At 44.2% G+C, this 18,770-nt stretch overlaps 1 protein-coding gene across 7 annotated transcripts in view; it reads right to left on the bottom strand.

Annotated features, from left to right (window-relative positions):
- TNC (tenascin C) overlaps positions 1 to 18,770 on the bottom strand; it is a 93,485-nt gene that overhangs the window by 19,651 nt on the left and 55,064 nt on the right. For 2 of the 7 annotated variants that reach the window (XM_053921303.2, XM_053921307.2), the window contains one exon: positions 2,935 to 3,207. The exons of 1 other annotated variant lie outside the window; for it this stretch is intronic. In XM_053921303.2, the coding sequence (XP_053777278.1) occupies positions 2,935 to 3,207 (273 nt within the window). Of the gene's footprint in view, positions 1 to 2,934; positions 3,208 to 4,729; positions 5,003 to 12,322; positions 12,596 to 14,920; positions 15,194 to 18,211; positions 18,485 to 18,770 lie in introns of all 7 variants that reach the window. 4 more of the 7 variants (XM_053921310.1, XM_053921293.1, XM_053921301.1 and 1 more) reach the window with 4 other exon arrangements.

Raw genomic sequence — 18,770 nt, 5'->3', positions numbered from 1 at the left:
CCATTGGACGCAGGGGTGCATGTCTTGGACTCCCAGTGGGACAGGTTAAGGAACCTTCAGAAAAGAATGACAAAATCATCTTACTCTGTTGATGGATTTTGAACTATTTTTGGTCTATTCTGGGGCCCCTCTGGGGGGTCCTCAGAGACATGTAGTCATTGAACTCCCCAGAGGCCAAAGCAGCTCCTGGCGGCTCCAGATGTCCCACATGGGGCCAAGGCTATTATGAAAAAGTGGCTTAAACTACAGAAGGGAAGAGGTCCCATTGGAAATGCAGGGAATGATGGATAGAAGGAGGAAAAAAAGTCACAAACTAAGTGTCCATCAGTAGGGAAATGGTCAAATTAATGTGTATGTAGTCATCTCTGAGATCTATTAATAAGCAAGGAACACACACACAGACACACACACAACAACAACATGTACCATAGAGGGTATGTTAACCACTGTGGCAAAAAAGGGTAGAAGAAGAGAATGCAGAGTTATGACTAATTTTGTCTGTTTGTATAGCATATTTCTGGAATGATACAGAAGGAAGTGGTAATATTGGCTTCCTCTAGATAGAGCAGCTGGGGGGAAGGGACATAGAATAGAAACTTCACTCTAACCCTTTTGTAATTTTTTAATTTTGAACCAAGTGGCCCATTAAAAATAAAATATATACTAAATTACCCAATATCATGTTGTTACATTAGAGTACGTTATATTTTATTAAATAATAATAATAATGTGTTAATAGCTAATTTTGTTACAGTGGCAAGGGAACTCTGCTAAATACTCTGCATTCGTGATCTGCTTTCGTGTAAACCTGATGGCTGACCTTTGAGGTAAATTCTGTCTGCCGGGTGAGGGGGCTGAGGCTCAGAGAGAAAAGGAGACTGGCCCAAAGCCACTCAGCTGGTAAGACATAGAGCCCAGATCAGACTTCAGGGAATCCACCCAGAGACTGCAGGCTAACCACTAGGCTACACGGCCTCTAGCCTCCCCCTCTGCCACCAGGGCACGAGGGGCTGGCCGTCAGGCGCTCAGAGGGGTAAGAGGAAGACCTGCAGCAGCTTCATAAGGAAAAATGGGCACGGGGCATCACAGAGAAGGTTTACAATGGTGCAAGAGAAGAAAGGGCGGAGAAAGGATGAAAAAACAAAGAGGGAAACTTTATAAAGTTGACGCCAGTTACCTCTCCTGTTCCCTCTAAGTACCAGAGCACAGGCGTGCAGACACACGACACACACAGCCTCTGTGTGAACTACAAGGCCCCAGAGACAGAAATCAAAGAGAGGGCCTTCTAAAAAAGCAGGGTCTATCTTTTGTTCTTAAAAAAGTTAAAAAATTAAAAAATAAAAACCACCCATGATTATTCATTCTCCTTTTGGCTTTGAAAGTGCCGAGCCTCTAGAAAAAAAGTCCAACAAAACGAAATCAGTAATTAGAAGTAAACTTTGAAAACCAGTGTTTATAAACCACGGTCAGAATCGGGCTCTGCCTCTGATCTGTAGTTGTTTCATGGGCAGCCACAGTGGGAGGAGACCAGGAGCTGCAGCCGGGAGAGGGTGTCCCTGTTAATAAGGAACAGGGTTTTCCCCCTCGCCGAATCACCGCCTGGCTCTCAGCATTTCCTCCACATCTACAAATACTGATTACGATTTCTACAGGTGGCTTTTTGGAGCTCATTAGGTCCTGAAACTGGACATAGTAAAATATCCATCTCTGGATGAAGAAGTTTTGGCTAGTGTTATGTTCTATACTTGCCCCAGATGGAAAGTATGTACAAGGGTGGGCAAAAGTTCATTTACAGTTGTTCGTACAGCAAATAATACAATAATAAATAAATAATAATACAAGAATAAACTGTGTTGCACGTACTTGTAACTGTGAACCTACTTTTGCCCACCCCAGTATAGTCCTTGGTTATCTGTCATCCAACAGGCTTACATTTAACAGTATTAAAATAAGCTGGTGTTTGGGCTCTACCCCAAATCTGGCTGTGTGACCTTGGGCAAAATCACTTGACCTTTCTGGGCCTCGGGTTCTTTACGCACAAACAGAAGAGGCTGTGCTGCATCATCTCTCTGGTCCCTTTACCTCTTTCTGTGATTTGATGATTCTGTCCTCTGGTTCCTCTTTGAAGCAGCCATCTCTAGCTAAGGCTATGTTTGTCTATTTCTCTCAATTTTGTGAAGAAATTCACCCCACCTGTTGTAGGTCTTTTCCTTCTAAAGAGTCCTCTTAGCTTTTGTCTTATTATTACTATTAGCTGTGTTATTAACCATCTTCCTTTATTTTCCGTGAAAGAATTCATATGGAATAGGGTTTTCATTTCATCGTCTAGTGTCCTTTAGAGTCACTATAAATATTGAATAAAATTAGTGCGTGTCAGGAGCAGCAGGCCTTAACCATGCCAGCTTCCTCTTTTTCTTTCCTGATCATGGTACTGATTTTTCACACATAGCATTTTATAAATATTAATTTTTATAGCTGGAGGTACTACTTCCCCATTACCCCTACACATAATATAATTTAAACATTTGACCAAAGAACAAGGAAGTGTATCTCTGGATAAAAAATGATGAGATAAGGGGTAGAAGGAAAAATCTTTGGAATGAAAAAAATGTGATAATTGTAATGATGATGATGATGTATGAATGACAATAATGAATACATAAATATATCTCACTTGCTGAGCCCTCACTATGGGCCAGTCCTGCTCTGGGCCTTCCATGAATTATCTCATTTAATCCTCACAACACTAGTAAATAAATGACATAATACTTTTTTTGTGTAGAGGCTCAGACAAATTGTCCAGTCTCCCCGTCTACAGTTGAGACCGCCAGGATCTGAAGCTTGCGTCCAGAGCTCCTGTAAGTTCCTTAGCCCTGTGAGAAGAAGACCCCAAGTAGTGACTTTTCTCTGTTCTCTCCTGTTTCTGTACGGTACCTGTTGTTGCTAGAGCACTGACTGGCTGGGAGCGCCTTCCGCTGCTTATTCCATAGAGTTCAATTTCGTATTTGGTGGCCTCTCTGAGACCTGTTATGTCCCTGGTACGTTCGGGGGCAGGGAGGGTTATTTCCAGGGGCTCAGACAGCTTTTTGGCATCTCTGATTTTGAGAACAAAACTGTTGAAGACCCCTTCGTCGGCGGTCCAGGACAGACGGAAACCGTCTGGGGTGGCATCTGAGACCAGAAGGTTGTCAACCTCTGGTTCAGCTTCTAGAAGGGGAGAAAATAGTGGAAGGAGGAAAGACAACATCAATTATCAGCATGTGCAAGCTTCTCTCCAATGGGATATCAATATGCAGTGATGGCCCCATCCTGAGACACCGAAAGTAAAATTATTCAACGTGAAAAAGTCTAGCAGGCCTAGGAGAAGGGAAAGATGGTGTTGACACATTTAATACAAACCAAGTGCATATGTGAGTTTTGTCTAAAAGCAATTCTATAAATCCACATCTGGACTCAACGTTGGCCCTCCCCTGCATTATTAAACAAGTTCAAAGCCAGTAACTTGTTTACATTTGCTCTCTGTCTTCCAGTGGCTGAGTGCCCATCCGCCATGAGATCTTTTTCTTTTCTTTTTGAAAAAACAAATAAACTAGCATTAACGATCTGTAGAGCTGCCCATGATGATACTGCTGATTATATTTCCCTTGATCATGAGCAAAATGGCTTTTCAAATGATATAAATGTTATGATCTTCTTGCTTTTTTTCTTGGAGCTGTTTTACTAAAGAAGGCTCCTGCTCTTTTGACTTGCTTGCTTTTTTTAACCATTAGGTAAGTGTTAAGATCGTAGGACTGATGCTTAGAAACTCTTGTGCTGAATACTTTGGACTCAAGGTATTGAATTGCCTGAAGTAGACAAAACTCAACGTCAACATAAATTTACAGCTGTGTTTCCCAAAGTGTACTCACAGCAAACTATTTCTGTTTGATCTTCTTCCTTAAAAGGTATCCACTGTCCAGTAAGTTTGGGAAATACTGCCTGGGTAAGTCTCTCCTGCAGAGACACATGCGTATAAGGATGTACTTTAAAGTCTTGTGGTCAAGGATCCTTTTAAACTATGTTTCAGTCAGTGTTTCCAAAACTTATTTGAACATGGAACTTCTTCACCATGTAGGACCTTTGAATATTCCACAGAAGTAACGGTCTCTAGAAAGACTTTGGGAAACACAGATTTTTTGAAGGTTCAGGTTGTTAATGCTCTATTTCTCTAGGAATTACTAGTCTTGAGAAAATTATGGATTTAGTCTATGTTGAAGAATATCCGTGATGTTAGTGATTACCGACATAGTAAGTTGATAATCGGTTTTGCAATGATGAGCCCACCTGGTAAGTTTGTCAAGATTACAGTTGAAACTTGGAGATGGTAAATGTTGTAAGTTTCTGAAACATACTCATTGGTATATTTCTTCTGAGAAGGCTGAAATGCAGCTGGGGACCAGCCAGGATGAACACAGGGGAAGGTGATGTGGAGTAAACACACAAGAGCTATGGATAAGACGTGGTCTAACAGATTTAGAACACCAAGTGGCAACATTTCGACCTTCTCGTTTCTGGGGTGGGAGAAGGGGAGTGCTCATTAGAGAAGGAAGACAAGGGAGAACGTGGTGGGGGGAGCATAAAAGAACAGGCCAAGGATGGACAAGGATGTTAAAACCATGGTGATATGGTCAATGGATTACATGGTAGGAAACCAGAAAGAGAAGAAAACGGCTCACTTGAATGAAAATACCTGTAACAATCTCAGCCCTCAAGGGCTTCGTTTGGTGCCCTTGGGTAGAGCCAGAGACCATAACCTCATAGCCAATGCCGGTTATGAGGCCTCTGAGCTCCAGCTTCCTCTGGGTTCCTGAAAGTGTGAATTCCTGGGGATCCAGCAGCCTCCCTGAGTCCACCACCGTGACTAGGAAGCTGTCAAAGGCATGCTCCGATGCCATCCAGGAAACTGTGAACCCGTAGGGATTAATGTCGGAAATGGTTAGGTTTTCCAGAAGGGGCAGAGCCTCTGAAAGAAGGGAGGAGTGAAAACAACGCAGGTTAGCAGCGCTGACTCTGCTGGGATAGCGTAAGTCTCCGCAAACACTGACAGATACCCGGTCGCCCATTAAATGTGTGGTGTGCTTGCAGATTAGGAGGAGTTTATTAGGTGCCAGATGATGGTGTCTTGTGTAAATTTCATGATAAACCTATGAGATAGATACTATTCACATTATACAGGTAAGAAAACTGAGCTTCAAAGAGATTAATTAATTTGGCCAAAGTCACAAAGCTAGTGTGTGATAGGGCAAGGTTTTTTTTAGCAGTGTCTGACTCCAGTGGCCGCGAACTTCTTATAAAATCAGATATTTCATGTTGAGTTTGGGCCCTTTCTCTACTTTCCACTGTCTTCTGGCCTTAAAGCAAATAAGCTTACCCCCCCTTCAAATATATTTCCTTTTTGCTATACTTCATATGTTTCTACTCCACTTCTAGCTCACATTTGGAGTCAAGTCAATTCGGCCAATGAGTGACACATGTTCTTAAGTTGAGATAAAGGGAGGAAGATTTTTCATGTGTCAAAATTAACAAATTGTGGTTATGGCCAGTAAAGAATACTAAGACTTGTTAATTCTTTTGATATTTGTTTTTTCTGGATAAAATTAGGGGATAAGGACATGTCTGGAGCTTCTGTAAGTTCTGCCATCAGCATTTGTTCATTCATTCACCAACATCTATATCTCAAGCACTCTTACTTGTTAGGCACCAAGGGCTCTTTTCACACCTTGGCATTCTCAAGAGGCGTGAGCTTATAAGAACTGAGCTTCTGTCAATACTTCCCTTCCCCATCATATCTAAGGAAACACAGAGGTCAATGACTTGTCCAAGATCATGTATCTACTAGGTGGCTAGGCTGAGATCCAACTCAGGTCATCAGACTCCAAGTTCAATGTTCTTTCCACACCCTTAGCTAGCATCTAATTAGTAAACTCCATCAGTGCTGGCAAGTCCTGAGGCATAAGCAGGATTAGCAAAAGTCCAAAGCATCCCCTCTTGCAAAACAAAACAGTAATGGTGAATGTATTTTTTATCGGAGGAGGCAGGGGGATTGGAATTCTATGGCCAAGACTGCTTTAGCTGCATCTAATTTAGAGCCTTCTGTTTTCATCGCGGCTAAATGGAAACTTTCAAAGAGATAAATGACCATACACTAATGCCCACAGTCTAATCCACAGGATGTAAAGAAAAATGTTTTAAAAAGAAGTGTTTGGTGACTGAATGAACAAGTAAATGGATGTCCTCATCCTCTACGCAGAGATTTAAATTTTACTGTGGCTTGGACTTTCTGTACTTATGTTGAAACACTTGGTGTTTATTTTGAGACTTTTTTCTTATCATGTAAAGATCTCCCCAGAATCACAACTCTATCAAAGGCAAAGATGAAATCACATGTACTGTGCAAACAGGCTTCCTTGTCTGGAAGACAAGAGTCTCAGATTCTGTCGCTGAGCTTTGTTTAGATAAGCGGCGCCTCGCTTGGAGAGCTGGCTTCATTGCACCTCCACGCCATCAAAGCAGCGCGTTCTGATGAAAAGGAGGGCGTTGGGACTAATTAGTCCATCAAGGGTCTGTTATTTGTAGTCCCTCCTGTTCCTCCCCCCCATTCTTTTTAAAATATGCTTCTTTTAAAATGCAGTCTTTTCCCTTTGAATCAAGGATTAGCTGAGACAATGCTGTAACTGGATCCAGGCTTCCCAAACCCAGCTCTCCTGACCTCCTTTTCTTCTCTGTTCTGTGGGAGGCTCTGCCAGTGGCTACAAGTTGGGGCCTGATGGGCTCTGTGGCTGGCCATTCCTGTCCTCCCTGGCAGCGAGAGTCTCAGGTCATGGCTACCCCATGCCACACCAAGGAATTGCCACGGTCTGTGTTTGAAGACTGTGTGAATGATTGAATTTACATTAGATAACGAGACAGAAAATACAACCACTTTTTGACCTCACATTAAAACATGTCCAAGATTCTCTTAAAAATAATAGGAAAGTCACGGTTGCATAGTTCTGTTGATTCTATTAGGCTTACTGATAATTTTTAAGCACACCACTTTCCTCATGGTGTTGGGGGAAAGCAGGAAGGACCCAACTGGATGCTGGGCAGTTAAATTTCATCATATCCACTTAGTTTCTGGGTCAAGGCTGCCCGAGGGAGCCATGGGTACCATCTCCTCTTAGTAGGGAAATTGGGGTTCAGAGCAGTTAAGAACCAGACAAGGTTATGTAACTGAAAAGAATGTGGGAGAGGGTGAGAAACCACTCAGGCCCGGTCTCACTGTCCTCCATCTTGTAGGACATTATGCTGCCTCCAAAATATATCTTATTGACAGCAATTTAGGCCCTAGAAGAGTTCTGGTTTAATGTGAAAACCAGATGGCAAAGTTGGTTCTCCTGTTTTTCAGACTGGATATTTGGTAAATCGACACTATTGGCATCCTTTGCCATTGATTTAGGGTGATCTCAGGAAAGGAAATAGAAAACCATTTCTTCACATAATTCAAAGAGAAGTTAGAAGTCAAGTTTAAGGAATGGGTAAGGTTAAATTAAGCAAGGGACTTATGTGCTATTCTAGGTTGAGTCTTCACTAATCTGTTATAAAGTCAATTTTAAAGAAATACTTTTTAGAAGAAAAAGATCAATTATTATATTTCTGGGGCATGTAGTTTAGGGACTGACGGACTTACATAGCAGGATTCATGGACAAAATTCCTACTCTAGGTCATTATGAACTTAGAACTCAGTCTTTAGCCAGAATTTCCAAACTGTGAATCGGACAGTCTATAAAACTGAGCATAGAAATCTGTGCAAGTTTTATACAACTTTTGACCATGTTGTGTCCATTTCCTAAGAGTGGCTGTGGAAGATCCCTCTTTGCAGTAAGTAGTATCTGCTCTCTCTTCACTTAGAAGTTTACATATGGAGTGAAGACTGTATTTTGGGTTCAATTTCTCTTCAGCATGTCTATCACCTTTCCCCCCTTTTCCCATGTCAAGAATTCTAAGCAGACAAGTGAGAACCTTTGAAAGAGTACCTGTCACGACAAAAGCAGTGAGGGGTCTGGTGGGGTCCCCAGCCCAGGTGGTCCCTGTCACACTAACGTCATAGCCAGTGTTCTCCACCAAGCCGGTGACGTGAGCACGCTGTGCGTCTCCTGAGACTGTGAATTGCTGGGGCTCATGCAGCGAATGAGAATCGCTAACATTGATAACAATCTTTGCAAGAGGCCCAGCTTGAATGTTCCATGACACGTTGAAGCTGTCAGAAGTAATATTGCTAAAGATCAGCGTGCCCAACTGTGGCTCTGGCTCTGAGGAAGAAGGAACATAGGCAGAGAGAGAGACATTATTAGAGGAAGCAGTGTGGATCTCTCCAGAATGTAGCCATAGAACATGAAAGTATCAATCACTCCAAATATTTGCTGAAAGGTAGTATATTAGGCTCCATTGCTTTGTCTGCATAGATTTACAGTCTTTTTACGTGTAGACATGACGATGTGCTAGTCATGTATGAAGAAGCGTAAACAAGCCATGGGAGCAGCAGGATTAATGCAAAGGGCATTAAGGGTACATTCTCTCAGGTTTGTAATGAGGCCTTACTTAGCTCTGTAAGGTGTTCAAAGAGAAGACAGCTTCCTATCGGAGCACGTGTGGTAAACATGGACGACTATCTCTCACCCTAGAGATTCACAAAACCGGCTAGCATTTTAGAGACTCGGAAATGCTGGTTCCGGTAAAGAAACCTATTTAATTTTACTTATCCCAGCATGACATAGACTGATTGATCAGTGGACATCCTATATGAGGAATATTCTTTGAACACCTCAAGGAGCGACTGTGCCACTGAGCACCTTAGAAAATTTACTCTGAAATTTCCTTACTCAGTCTTCTTTATATCTATTTGGATTGCACCAATTAAAGGCTAATACCCATATAAAACAAATTCTTGATACTGTTTAGAAACCCAAACGTATATGCCTTAGGAAAACCAACATCCCACCGCCAATACTGTAAATGTGAAAATGACTTTCATTAAAAAAAATACCTGGTGCATGCACACATCACAGAAAAACTTGAAGATGGGTGTTTGCATTTTCCTGATTAGGAAATTCACCTATCGGGTAATTGGGAAAGATGGATGGTTCCATGAAGGTTAAGTTTCTCTTGTCCCTTGAAATCTAGACAATTGGTGATGAGAGCAACTTGTTTTTAAAGTAGGGGGGCCTATGCTGCCACCTTCGATGGCGATGTACTATATGATCTGGCTTCCCAAATGCACATTTACCAAAAACCACGAGCATTAAAGTAAGTCCAACCCAGACTGTATTCTAGAGAGAGGCAAGAGTCCTGCAGGGCTGAGATACGAGGATGAGGATTTGGGGTTGGGAGGAAGCAGACTAATCCTCCTGAGTACTCAGGGGTTGTTTTGCTGCAGCTACTGTACTTGCAGAAAGAAAAGGACTCCTTTGGAGAAACTTTAGCTGGATGATTGCACAGCATAACCGGATGCCATAAAATCTCTCTGGACAAGAAGGATCTGGCTCAGAAGCAGTATAGTCCTAAATAATGGCATGGGATTTCCCACTTAGCAGTCAGTTTGATGGTATAATTTTCAGCCACAGCAGTGGCAAATTACCTCAACCCCACAAAAGGTAAAATCCTCCAAATGGGACTCTGTTTGTCCTACTGTTGGCTGTGGAAGCCATGTCCTGAATTAAGGATGCGTGTTAGGGCTCTTCTCATGCTACCAGACAGAGACCGGCAGTGCCAACACATTCACCATGCTAGATGAGACCTGGCTGCTCGAGGCCAGGTTGACTGCCAGCTGTCTCCCAAAGGGTGCAACCAAGCTGAACAGTGAGATGCAAGAAAAAACTCAGAAAGAGAATGGTAGTTAGTGTTCCATGCAAGCAGGGAATATTTTTCTCCCACCACTTCTAACCCTTTGAAACAATTTCTTGACGTACCGCCTGCTTCCAGGAAAGACAGACGTTTTCTCAAAAATTTAGTGCTCTGGATATTCACTCCATGCACCAGGGTTTGGAAAAGAGGATGGATGAGAGGAAGACTCTAAACCTTTGTGACAGATTTCAGTGGATGACAAAACATGCGTGATAGGGTAAATGTCTTAAAAGAGCAGTCTCTTGATAGGGAATGCAGGCAACTGAAAGTCTCAAGGACAAGATGAGACCACTGGGTCCTCCCATGTGGTTCTTGGGGTGTGTTTTAGGATATTTTCTCTACATGGTAGTGGCACCACTTTTAAAATCTTCGTGGAGAGGAAGAGTGTCGAGCATTATGACCAAGGAACAAAAACAGCAGGCACACACCTCTTTGAGTGCGACAGGGGCAAACTTTGATTAGAAAGGCCACAGGCACATGATAATGAGAGGAACTGGAAACAATTACTCAAGACCAGATGAAAGGGTGGTTTAGAAATTCAACCAAAGCAAGTCAGGTTAACTCTGTACAAACAGAGCAACTCCAGATGCGGATGAATATTTAGGAAAAAGAGGTTGATGTTGGAGTTACTTAATTTGGGGTGAGAGTATTTTTTAAAAAAAACCTTTAAAGCTCTGATTTGGGTGGTTCTATCAAACTTGAGAGAGAGCTAGAGGAACTAGGAGGACAAACAATAGGGAGCGAGGGAATTTTTGGCATGCTCCTCAAAGGAAGTTCAGTGGAGAGTGAAGACCCCCTCATGGGAAATACCTGTGGTTGTCTGGACCACCAGGGTGTGAGCATGCTGCCTGCCCATCAGCCCATCAGCCCGTGAAGGTGGGCGGTGTAATTAGAAGAAGCTTTGAGGTTGGTGATGCCAGAACTGCGGGACGCCGCAGGCACAGAACGCACCACTGCCTCCTGGAGGTGGTCAGAATCCCTAACCTCTACAAGGAAACTATCAAAGGCAGACTCTCGAGCTTTCCACGAGATGGACATACTGCCCCAGGTCACATTTGAGATAGTGAGGTGGCTAAGGAGAGGTTCAGCTACTAAAGCAAGGAGAAAAAAAAAAAAAGGAAAGCATATCAATTTAAAACACCATTATAGGTTCAAAATCAAAACACATAAGACTAAATCCATAAAGTTTTAGACTTTACCCTCTGGTAAGGGAACTTGTCCTTTGTTGGAACAGATCTGAGCCGTCAGAAACAAATATATATGGTTGGCTAATTTTCTCCCCTAGGTTTTGCTGCATTTTAATGTGGCTGAGATGAGAACGAGAGATTGCTGGCCCTCAGGCTTCTCTGTGGGCCACCCTGAAAGTGGAGAATTGACACAGACCCTCCCTCGACCTTGGGTGACAGTTATAATGGATAATTTTGATGCTACAATGTCCATCCTTTTCTTGAGCTCCCCAGAATATGAGACTGTAAACTATAAGAATAAATTCTCCCTTTTTTATTCCATAACTATTTTTTTTTCAGTTTGTGATGTCTTACTTTATCTGTCAAGAGACAGCATTGTCCCAAATGTGCTAAGAAGGCCATTTTGAGTGGAAAAGGCTCTCCTTTCTAAATTCCACAGACTTTCCCTTCTGCTGCATGCCACCAAACATCTGCCACAAGACGTGTGTCTCAGACACTACAAATTTAAAGTGGGAGCCACTTACTCTTCTGCTAACCAAGCTCCTTGTTTGAATGTGACTACTTTGTTTCTGTGTTTGCCATCTAACACTCTCTGTCCTGGGGGCAAGACGGCATGTTCTGGTCTTTTCTCTTCGAGGTGGCATTGGAATTGGGGTGTCCTGGGTGGCATGGTTTCCTCCTGCACTCATTTGATGAAGGATTTGCTCTTTTTTATTGCTTTCCCAATTGAAAAAAAAAATACAAAGCACCAACACGATTTCATGAGGTCATCAGGATATTTGGGTATTAGGAGGTCAAAGGCATTAGGAAGACAAAGATACTAGGATAACAAAAATTATGACTTTTTAGGCCTCTTTGATTGATGTGGATGTCTTCCTAACTCAGGGACAATGGTCATTATGGCTTATGGCTTTTCGTGGTTGTTGTTACTGAAGGGGAGAATGCTTTTCTCCAGATTCTATGTGGCAATCTGGACCAAACTACTTAATGCTGCAAATGTCCTGGTCAGTGGTGATTCGGGTAAGGGGCTTAGTGGAGATCCACCACTTGGGCTGCTGTTGGAGGAGAGGTGTGTAAATAGTGCTCCCGCCTGGCATCGTGGAGGAGTTACTGCACTGGGGCCTGCGCTTCGGTGGGCGAGGAGGAGTGGCTTCACCCTGCAAGGAAGACCCTGGAGAGAGAGCACGTTAGAAGTGGGAGGATGCACGTGTACCTGTGGTGGCTGTGATATTGATGGTTTTGTTTCGGATGCTGGGAGCAAGTCCAGAGAGGTAGACAATAAAATCGTTACTAGGGCGCAGCCCTGAGATGTGGGCAGTTCGTTCAGCACCAGAGAGTCTGTATTGCATTGTCTCCAGCAACCTATTGGAATCAATAATTTCAATGGTAAAGGTCTCGAAGGCTCCATCGGTAGCTGTCCAGGAGAGATTGAAGCTCTCAGGGGTTATGTCGGAAACATTTAAGTTTCCAATTTCGGGTTCTCTGGCTGAAAAAAACAATGGGTAGGGGAGAAGAAACAAATAAATTTGAGTTAGTCATTTGGCTGTATTTTAAGATTGAAGTTGTTAATAGAACTGTAGTTGGGGAGAAAGATCTGATACCTGAGAGCTATGGCGAAATGAAACAGTGTTATTAATCAATGCCGCTGAGGGAGGAAAAGGGGGTTTGTTAAAAGAAAAACACGGGAAGGCGGGTATGGCAGTTAGATTGCCCTGCTCAGGAGCTGCCCCACAGGATCAGGCTGGCCGAGACCGGCGTGTGAGAAGAGGTGCTGAGTGACGGCGGCTGGACTGGCTGTGCCTGAGCCAGATGCTTCTGGGAGCCCCACCTCGAGGATGCTGGCCACCAGTCAAAAGATAGGAGTTCTGGCAGCTTCCAGTCTCCTGAGCTGCACTCAGTAGACCAAGATTACTTGGCTCGCTCCGCAGGCATCTTTTGCCTTGAGGGAGCTCCCATCTATTCAAATGAAAACTAAATAATTCTGATGCCAATACCCTCCCAAGATGGTACTTGCAGGCTTCTGATTTTGTGACTTGAAAGAAATTGGCAATTTGTCAGTGTAATTCTTGGTATTTTCTGTAAACTTCTGACAAGGGCCAGCCGTTCTCATATTTTGTTAAAATAACTTGTCCTCTCTTAACTGCTTTCTATGCAGGCCAAGAAGGCTAGTATTTGCGTTGCCAACCAGGAGAGCTGAGCCAGGACAAGGCAGTCAGGCAACCCTGTTCAGCCAAGAAATGACATTTTGCCTTGGAGATGGTCCTACACAAGCTTTTCTGAGCAACAGGAAGAATACATGCAGAGGGCAGGCAGAAGTAGGGTTTGAAAAGCTAATTCTCTCTCTCTCTCTCTCTCTCTCTCTGGCAAGGAAAGAGAAGGCCTTCCCATCCCAATGGATTTGGTGAAATGCAGATCAGATGGGATTATGGCCCTTCCTCCCTACATACTGACGCATCAGAAGCAAGAATGTTGTTATCAGTAAAATGAGTGGGGGGAACCCCATAAAACTACTAAGAATACCCAAACCATAAGATCTGCAGGAAAGATCAGAAGTGGAGGGTGATTTCCCTGCCTTCTGAGAAGGGATGGTTTGTGGATATGAGGTGGAATGAGCCCCAGGTACATCCACGGCCCCCTCACCTGCAATTCTGAGGCATCTGGGGTCCCCATTCACTCAGCGGTTGCCTGTGCAGTATGTTTATCCCAGCGAGAGGTACTAAAATGATTGAAGCTAAAAAATGGAGCTATGTTTTTGGTAGAACCAGCTAGGACACATAGGTTTGCATGAAAGTTTAGTTGCAATAATTACCTAAAAATGGGGTAGGCATATGCAGAACCAAACAATACATCCTCTACTGAGCTTCAAACCAATGGTGGCCCCTAGGAAGATGGACAATGGCAAACAGTACTGCAAGGCTGCTTGCTTTCGCAGGCTCCTGGGGAAACACTGAATGCCTCGCCCCTCCGTAGAAGGATGAGTAAATTAAGAGACACTGTCCTGGGTCTGAGCTGGGAGTGTGCCATCCAAAGGCCAGCATGCCAGGGAGCAACTCTTGATTAAAAGAGCAAAACGGTATTGGATCTCTGGCATTCATAGCCTGGGACGTTCCTTGCTTCAAATGCTGCTGCATGTGCCTCTGTTAATGAATGGCTTTTTCTTTGGTACTGTCTCCAGTCATAATTGTGTGGCATTTTTTCCCTCCCTTGTTGCTCTAGCTATTTGCTACTTTGGTGTTCTAACAATGACTCAGTCACTGAGAGAATGGCCCAGCAGAGAGTAATTCAGTGGCCTTATTTTACTCAGTGCATTCTAAAGAAACATTTGAATGAAAACATTTTTTTTTAATGCAAGAATGACAGTATTCCTACCCTTGAGGTATTCAGGATAGTAAAGCCCCATTTCCAACCAGCAAAAAGACTCTCTAAAGTAAACAATCTGTACTCCACCAGCACTCACCCCGGGGAAGGGTTGGCTTTTAGTTATATCCAAGCACTGGAGAGGAGAATTAAAACTTTCAGGCTATCTTCTAAAACAGAAAGGCCTCATTCCATACAGATGAGAGATGGAGTTGTAGAATTAAGCGGATAAAGTCTGGGAGAGGCTGGAAGCTGAAGCTCAGAAAAGGTAACATCTGTATCGCTCATTCTTGAGATGGCAAAGGCACCTGGACCAAGGCACAGCCCACAGGGAGGTCTCTGAGCATGCACGGCCAGCCGCCACAGGGCACATGGAAAGGATTCAGACCTGGAGAGAAGCTGACTCCCTGATCTCTTGGAGAGAAAGCAGGGACCTACGTGGAGAGGAAGGTACCTGTGGAGGCCTCAGCGGAGAGCACTGGTGTTCTATAGCCCCGGATCACCCCGTAGATGGTGACTCTGTAAGGGGTGGCGGCCTTGAGGCCTGGGATGTCCACAGCCCGCAGGCTGCCGGGCACCGTGAGGTTCTGAGCTGCCTCCACCTTGTTGGCCTCCTGCACCTGAATGACAAAGTGCTCATAGGCCTGGTCAGCTGCGGTCCAGTTGAGTCTGAGGCCATCCCAGCCAACCTCGGTCACGGCTAAGTCTCCCAGCAGGGGGAGCTCCTCTGAAGAAGGACAGAGAGGTTTTTGTCAATTCTGTAAACCAAAAATGAAGAAACCAAATGTCCCACAGCCCAAGAAAGAGAGAAAGGGGTGAGAGAATTGTTGTGTGTGTGTGTGTGTGTGGGGGGGTCATTCTCGGTCTCTGGGTATTTCCAATTAGAACTGTGGTCCCTGGTCCCTGGCTGCAGCTTTTTGTTTCAGGAGTTGAAAATGTGTATTGTCCGTTCCTGAGACGACAAGGCCATCTGGACCACTGCACAACCCACCTGTTTGTCTCTGAGCCGGCACAGCCAGAGCTTAAAGGACAATTGGAAAAGGTGGGACTGTGGGTCAGGCTAGAGGAAGTAGGAATGGTTAAATGTGCAGACTTTGGAGGCAGCTGGGCCTTGGTTAGAATTCCAACACTGATGTTTGCTAGCTGTGTAATCTTGGCATGTCTCCAACTCATCTCTGAGCCTCACTCTTCCCACCTTTAAAAGGAGCTGACCGCACCATTTCATTGGATTGTGCGATGATTAACTGAGGCTATTTATAAACCTGAGTGTCCTACCTGACGCATACTGAGTGCCTGGTACGAAAGGGGCAGCCTAACAAACACATCATTGTTTTGATGTAACTGCACAGGAACTTCATTTCTTTAATGTGACGTTTTCCTTAATTCAAGCCAGCTTTGCCCTAATAGCACTATGACTCACTTGCCTCCTTTTGACCAGATCTTCCTCCTCTGCACATACTGCTCATCCATTCCCTTCTCATTAAGCCCTGGGGACAGTTAGGTTCTGGTCAGCATCAAACTTCCTTAAAGAACAAAGCCTCAGGTTTGTTGAGCAGGACAGGTTTCTGCTAAAGATAACATCTTGACCTCGGTTTTGCATCAGCCCCAGACCCATGAAGGTGGAACAACCCTACTGCCCACATCCTTTCGAAGTCAGACAGAGCAACGCCACAGCTGACATCAGCACCAGATGCAATGATCAGCTACTCTCTACCCTGCCCCTGACCAATCAGTAGAGCCCACAACCCTGCTTCCCTTAGTTGCTACGATTGATGATTCCCCCTAATAACCCATCCCCTACAAGCCACAGAGAGCCTGGTGTCAGCACCAGTTCATAGACTTGGTGCTGTTTCCTTAATTAAACCTTGACTTTCTTTGCTGCGATCCCCCATTTGCATCTTAGTGGCCTCTGACGCACATAGGCAAACAACTCCCTTCAGTTCAATTAACAGTGTTTCCTGTTGCGGATTCTTATATTGGAGAGAATTCCCTGCTTCATTTCATTACTTGACCTTGAAGAGATCATCTCATTGCTGGCCACATGCTATCTGACTGGATTTATAAAGCTTCAGGTTTGGACAAGTCTGGTGTTTTCTCTCTGGACTTTTCTCAGCTGAGCAAAGGTTCTGTACTGGATTCTTGGACTGGTTCTTTCCCTTCCACTGTCTTCTGCTAGTACTTTTCGCCTGAATGAAGAAAGCCTGCATCAGGAAGCAAGGTCCTTTGTGCGAAGTGAGGGCCCACTTTAACTTCAAAGTGATTATTGCTTGGTAAATGGTGCAGAACAGAACCTGCTATTTATTTTTCTACAATGTATGAAAGGAACTTAATGTAGTTATTATTGCTGATTTAGAAAGTTTAGATTCAAATATGAAAAAAAAAGCCCCTGCTTCTCAAGGCTAAATGAAATCTTTCAGTCTCTCTCTTTAAAGCTGAAGTGGCTGTGGATTCAAAGTTAGAAATGAAAATAGCCGCAGGAATTTTACCGCAAGAGCCTGAGCACTTGTCCATTTAGAGGGGCTGTTTTCAAACTGTGTTCCACATAGACCTGGTATCTTTTTGGAAGAACTGGGTTGGGGCCCTGGGTCTAGGCAGCACCCCTTACCCCTGGCCTTCCTTCCTAGCTCACCAAGATCAGCTGGTCATTTAATTGTCATAAATGGGGTTGCTTGTAAGATTTGATGTACAAAGGAGTTCTGCTGCTAAAAGCAACAGCTTACAAACTACAGATGTAGACCATTAGCATCCTGCACCCAGGTTACATAGGCCTCAAAGGCCCCTTTCACCCTCGTTTGGCTTGACGCTACTCTAGGAAACACAGGACAGGGACAGCCTGGCCAGCTTGGGGGGGCTGCAGCATTACCGTTCTTATTTCTGGAATTGCATGCAGTTTCTAGCAAAGACTAAATATATATGTTATATGTGCACAAGAAAAACAGTTTTTAAAATTAGATTACTTGGATGGTATTATCAAAACACACTACATAGCCTAGAAAATATCACGGGTTTAAGGCTCAGCATAAAAACCTTCCTAGCAAATATCTGGCCCGTTTCCCATAGCTCCTTTTTAAGCAGTTTCTAGAAACCTCACGACCAGTATGAAGTTTTTGGTAACAGATGGAGCAGCGTATTTTCAGGGGACAAATCGAGACGAATTGTTTCTCCTCCCCTAAAACATGGGAGTCAAATGTGGCCGTCCTTTCGGTGAAATGCTCCTGCCCTGAGTGGCTGTTAGAGAAGAGAGAGACTTGATAATTTTAGAAGAAGACTAGATCATTTCCAAGGTTGTTCTGTAGAAACCTGACTATAAGCTGGATGACTGAGGCCACGGACGATTGGAGTTCTCCAGAAAGTTCTGACCTTATTCTGGTGCCACAGCCCTATCATTTATGCTGGTGTTATTCTGATATGTTGCTATCTGATAAATTCAGGTGTTTGCAGGTCAATATTTATTAGAGGATGGGCGCTTTGCTGAGCACTAACTGCCCCTGACCATGTTCTGCAGTAGAGGTCTTATCTCCAATTGGAAGGTGAGAAAAGCAGGTTCAGAGATAGGAAATGATCCCCCTCCCCAGAATATTCAACCAGGAAGGTGGAATTCCAACCCAGACCTTCCTGAGTTACAGCTTGTGTCCACGCTGCCTCTCAACAACACCGAGGCAGGCTCTGCCACATGGGGAGTTTTCCCTGTTCCAAAGACAGGCTGGCTCTATCACAGTCCTGGTCAGACGGGAGGGTCATATACCTGTGGTGACCTCCACACCAAGGGGTCGAGTGCTGCGGTCCCCGACCTCGCCGTGCAGGGTGATTGTGTAAGGGGTATCAGCCCTGAGGCCTGGGACTTCCACGGAGCGCAGGCTGCCGGGAACGGTGAGACTGTGAACTTCTTTGGCCTGGCCAGCCTCCTGGACCTCAATGACAAACTGCTCATAGATCCCATCTGGGGTGGTCCAGTATAGTCTGAGCGCATCCCAGCTAACCTCGGTCACTGTGAGGTTTCCCAGGTCTGGAACCTCGTCTGCATAAGGACATAGAGTTGCTGAATTACTAGAAAAGCCTGTTGCATGTTGGATGGCATTTTGGTGAGGGTTGGGATGAGTTGTCCAGAAAGTGCTGGGTACAGATGCATAATCTCTTTACAGCAGCTGTTGAGCACACTCAAATAGCCAGCACTAAAGCCAGGGTTTTCCTCTTCATGCGTTGGGGATGAAAGAGGGTTCTAGGAATTGTTCACAATTTCTATTTTTGACATACCAATGGGGCTTTGGGGAGTCTTTTGGTATGTTCTTAAAATGAGCTCGAAC

The sequence above is a fragment of the Desmodus rotundus genome, chromosome 1 (genome assembly GCF_022682495.2).
Source record: "Desmodus rotundus isolate HL8 chromosome 1, HLdesRot8A.1, whole genome shotgun sequence".
Classification (NCBI taxonomy): domain Eukaryota; kingdom Metazoa; phylum Chordata; class Mammalia; order Chiroptera; family Phyllostomidae; genus Desmodus; species Desmodus rotundus.
The sequence above is the reverse complement of the archived record's forward strand: the minus strand, read 5'-3'. Positions and strand labels throughout refer to the sequence as shown.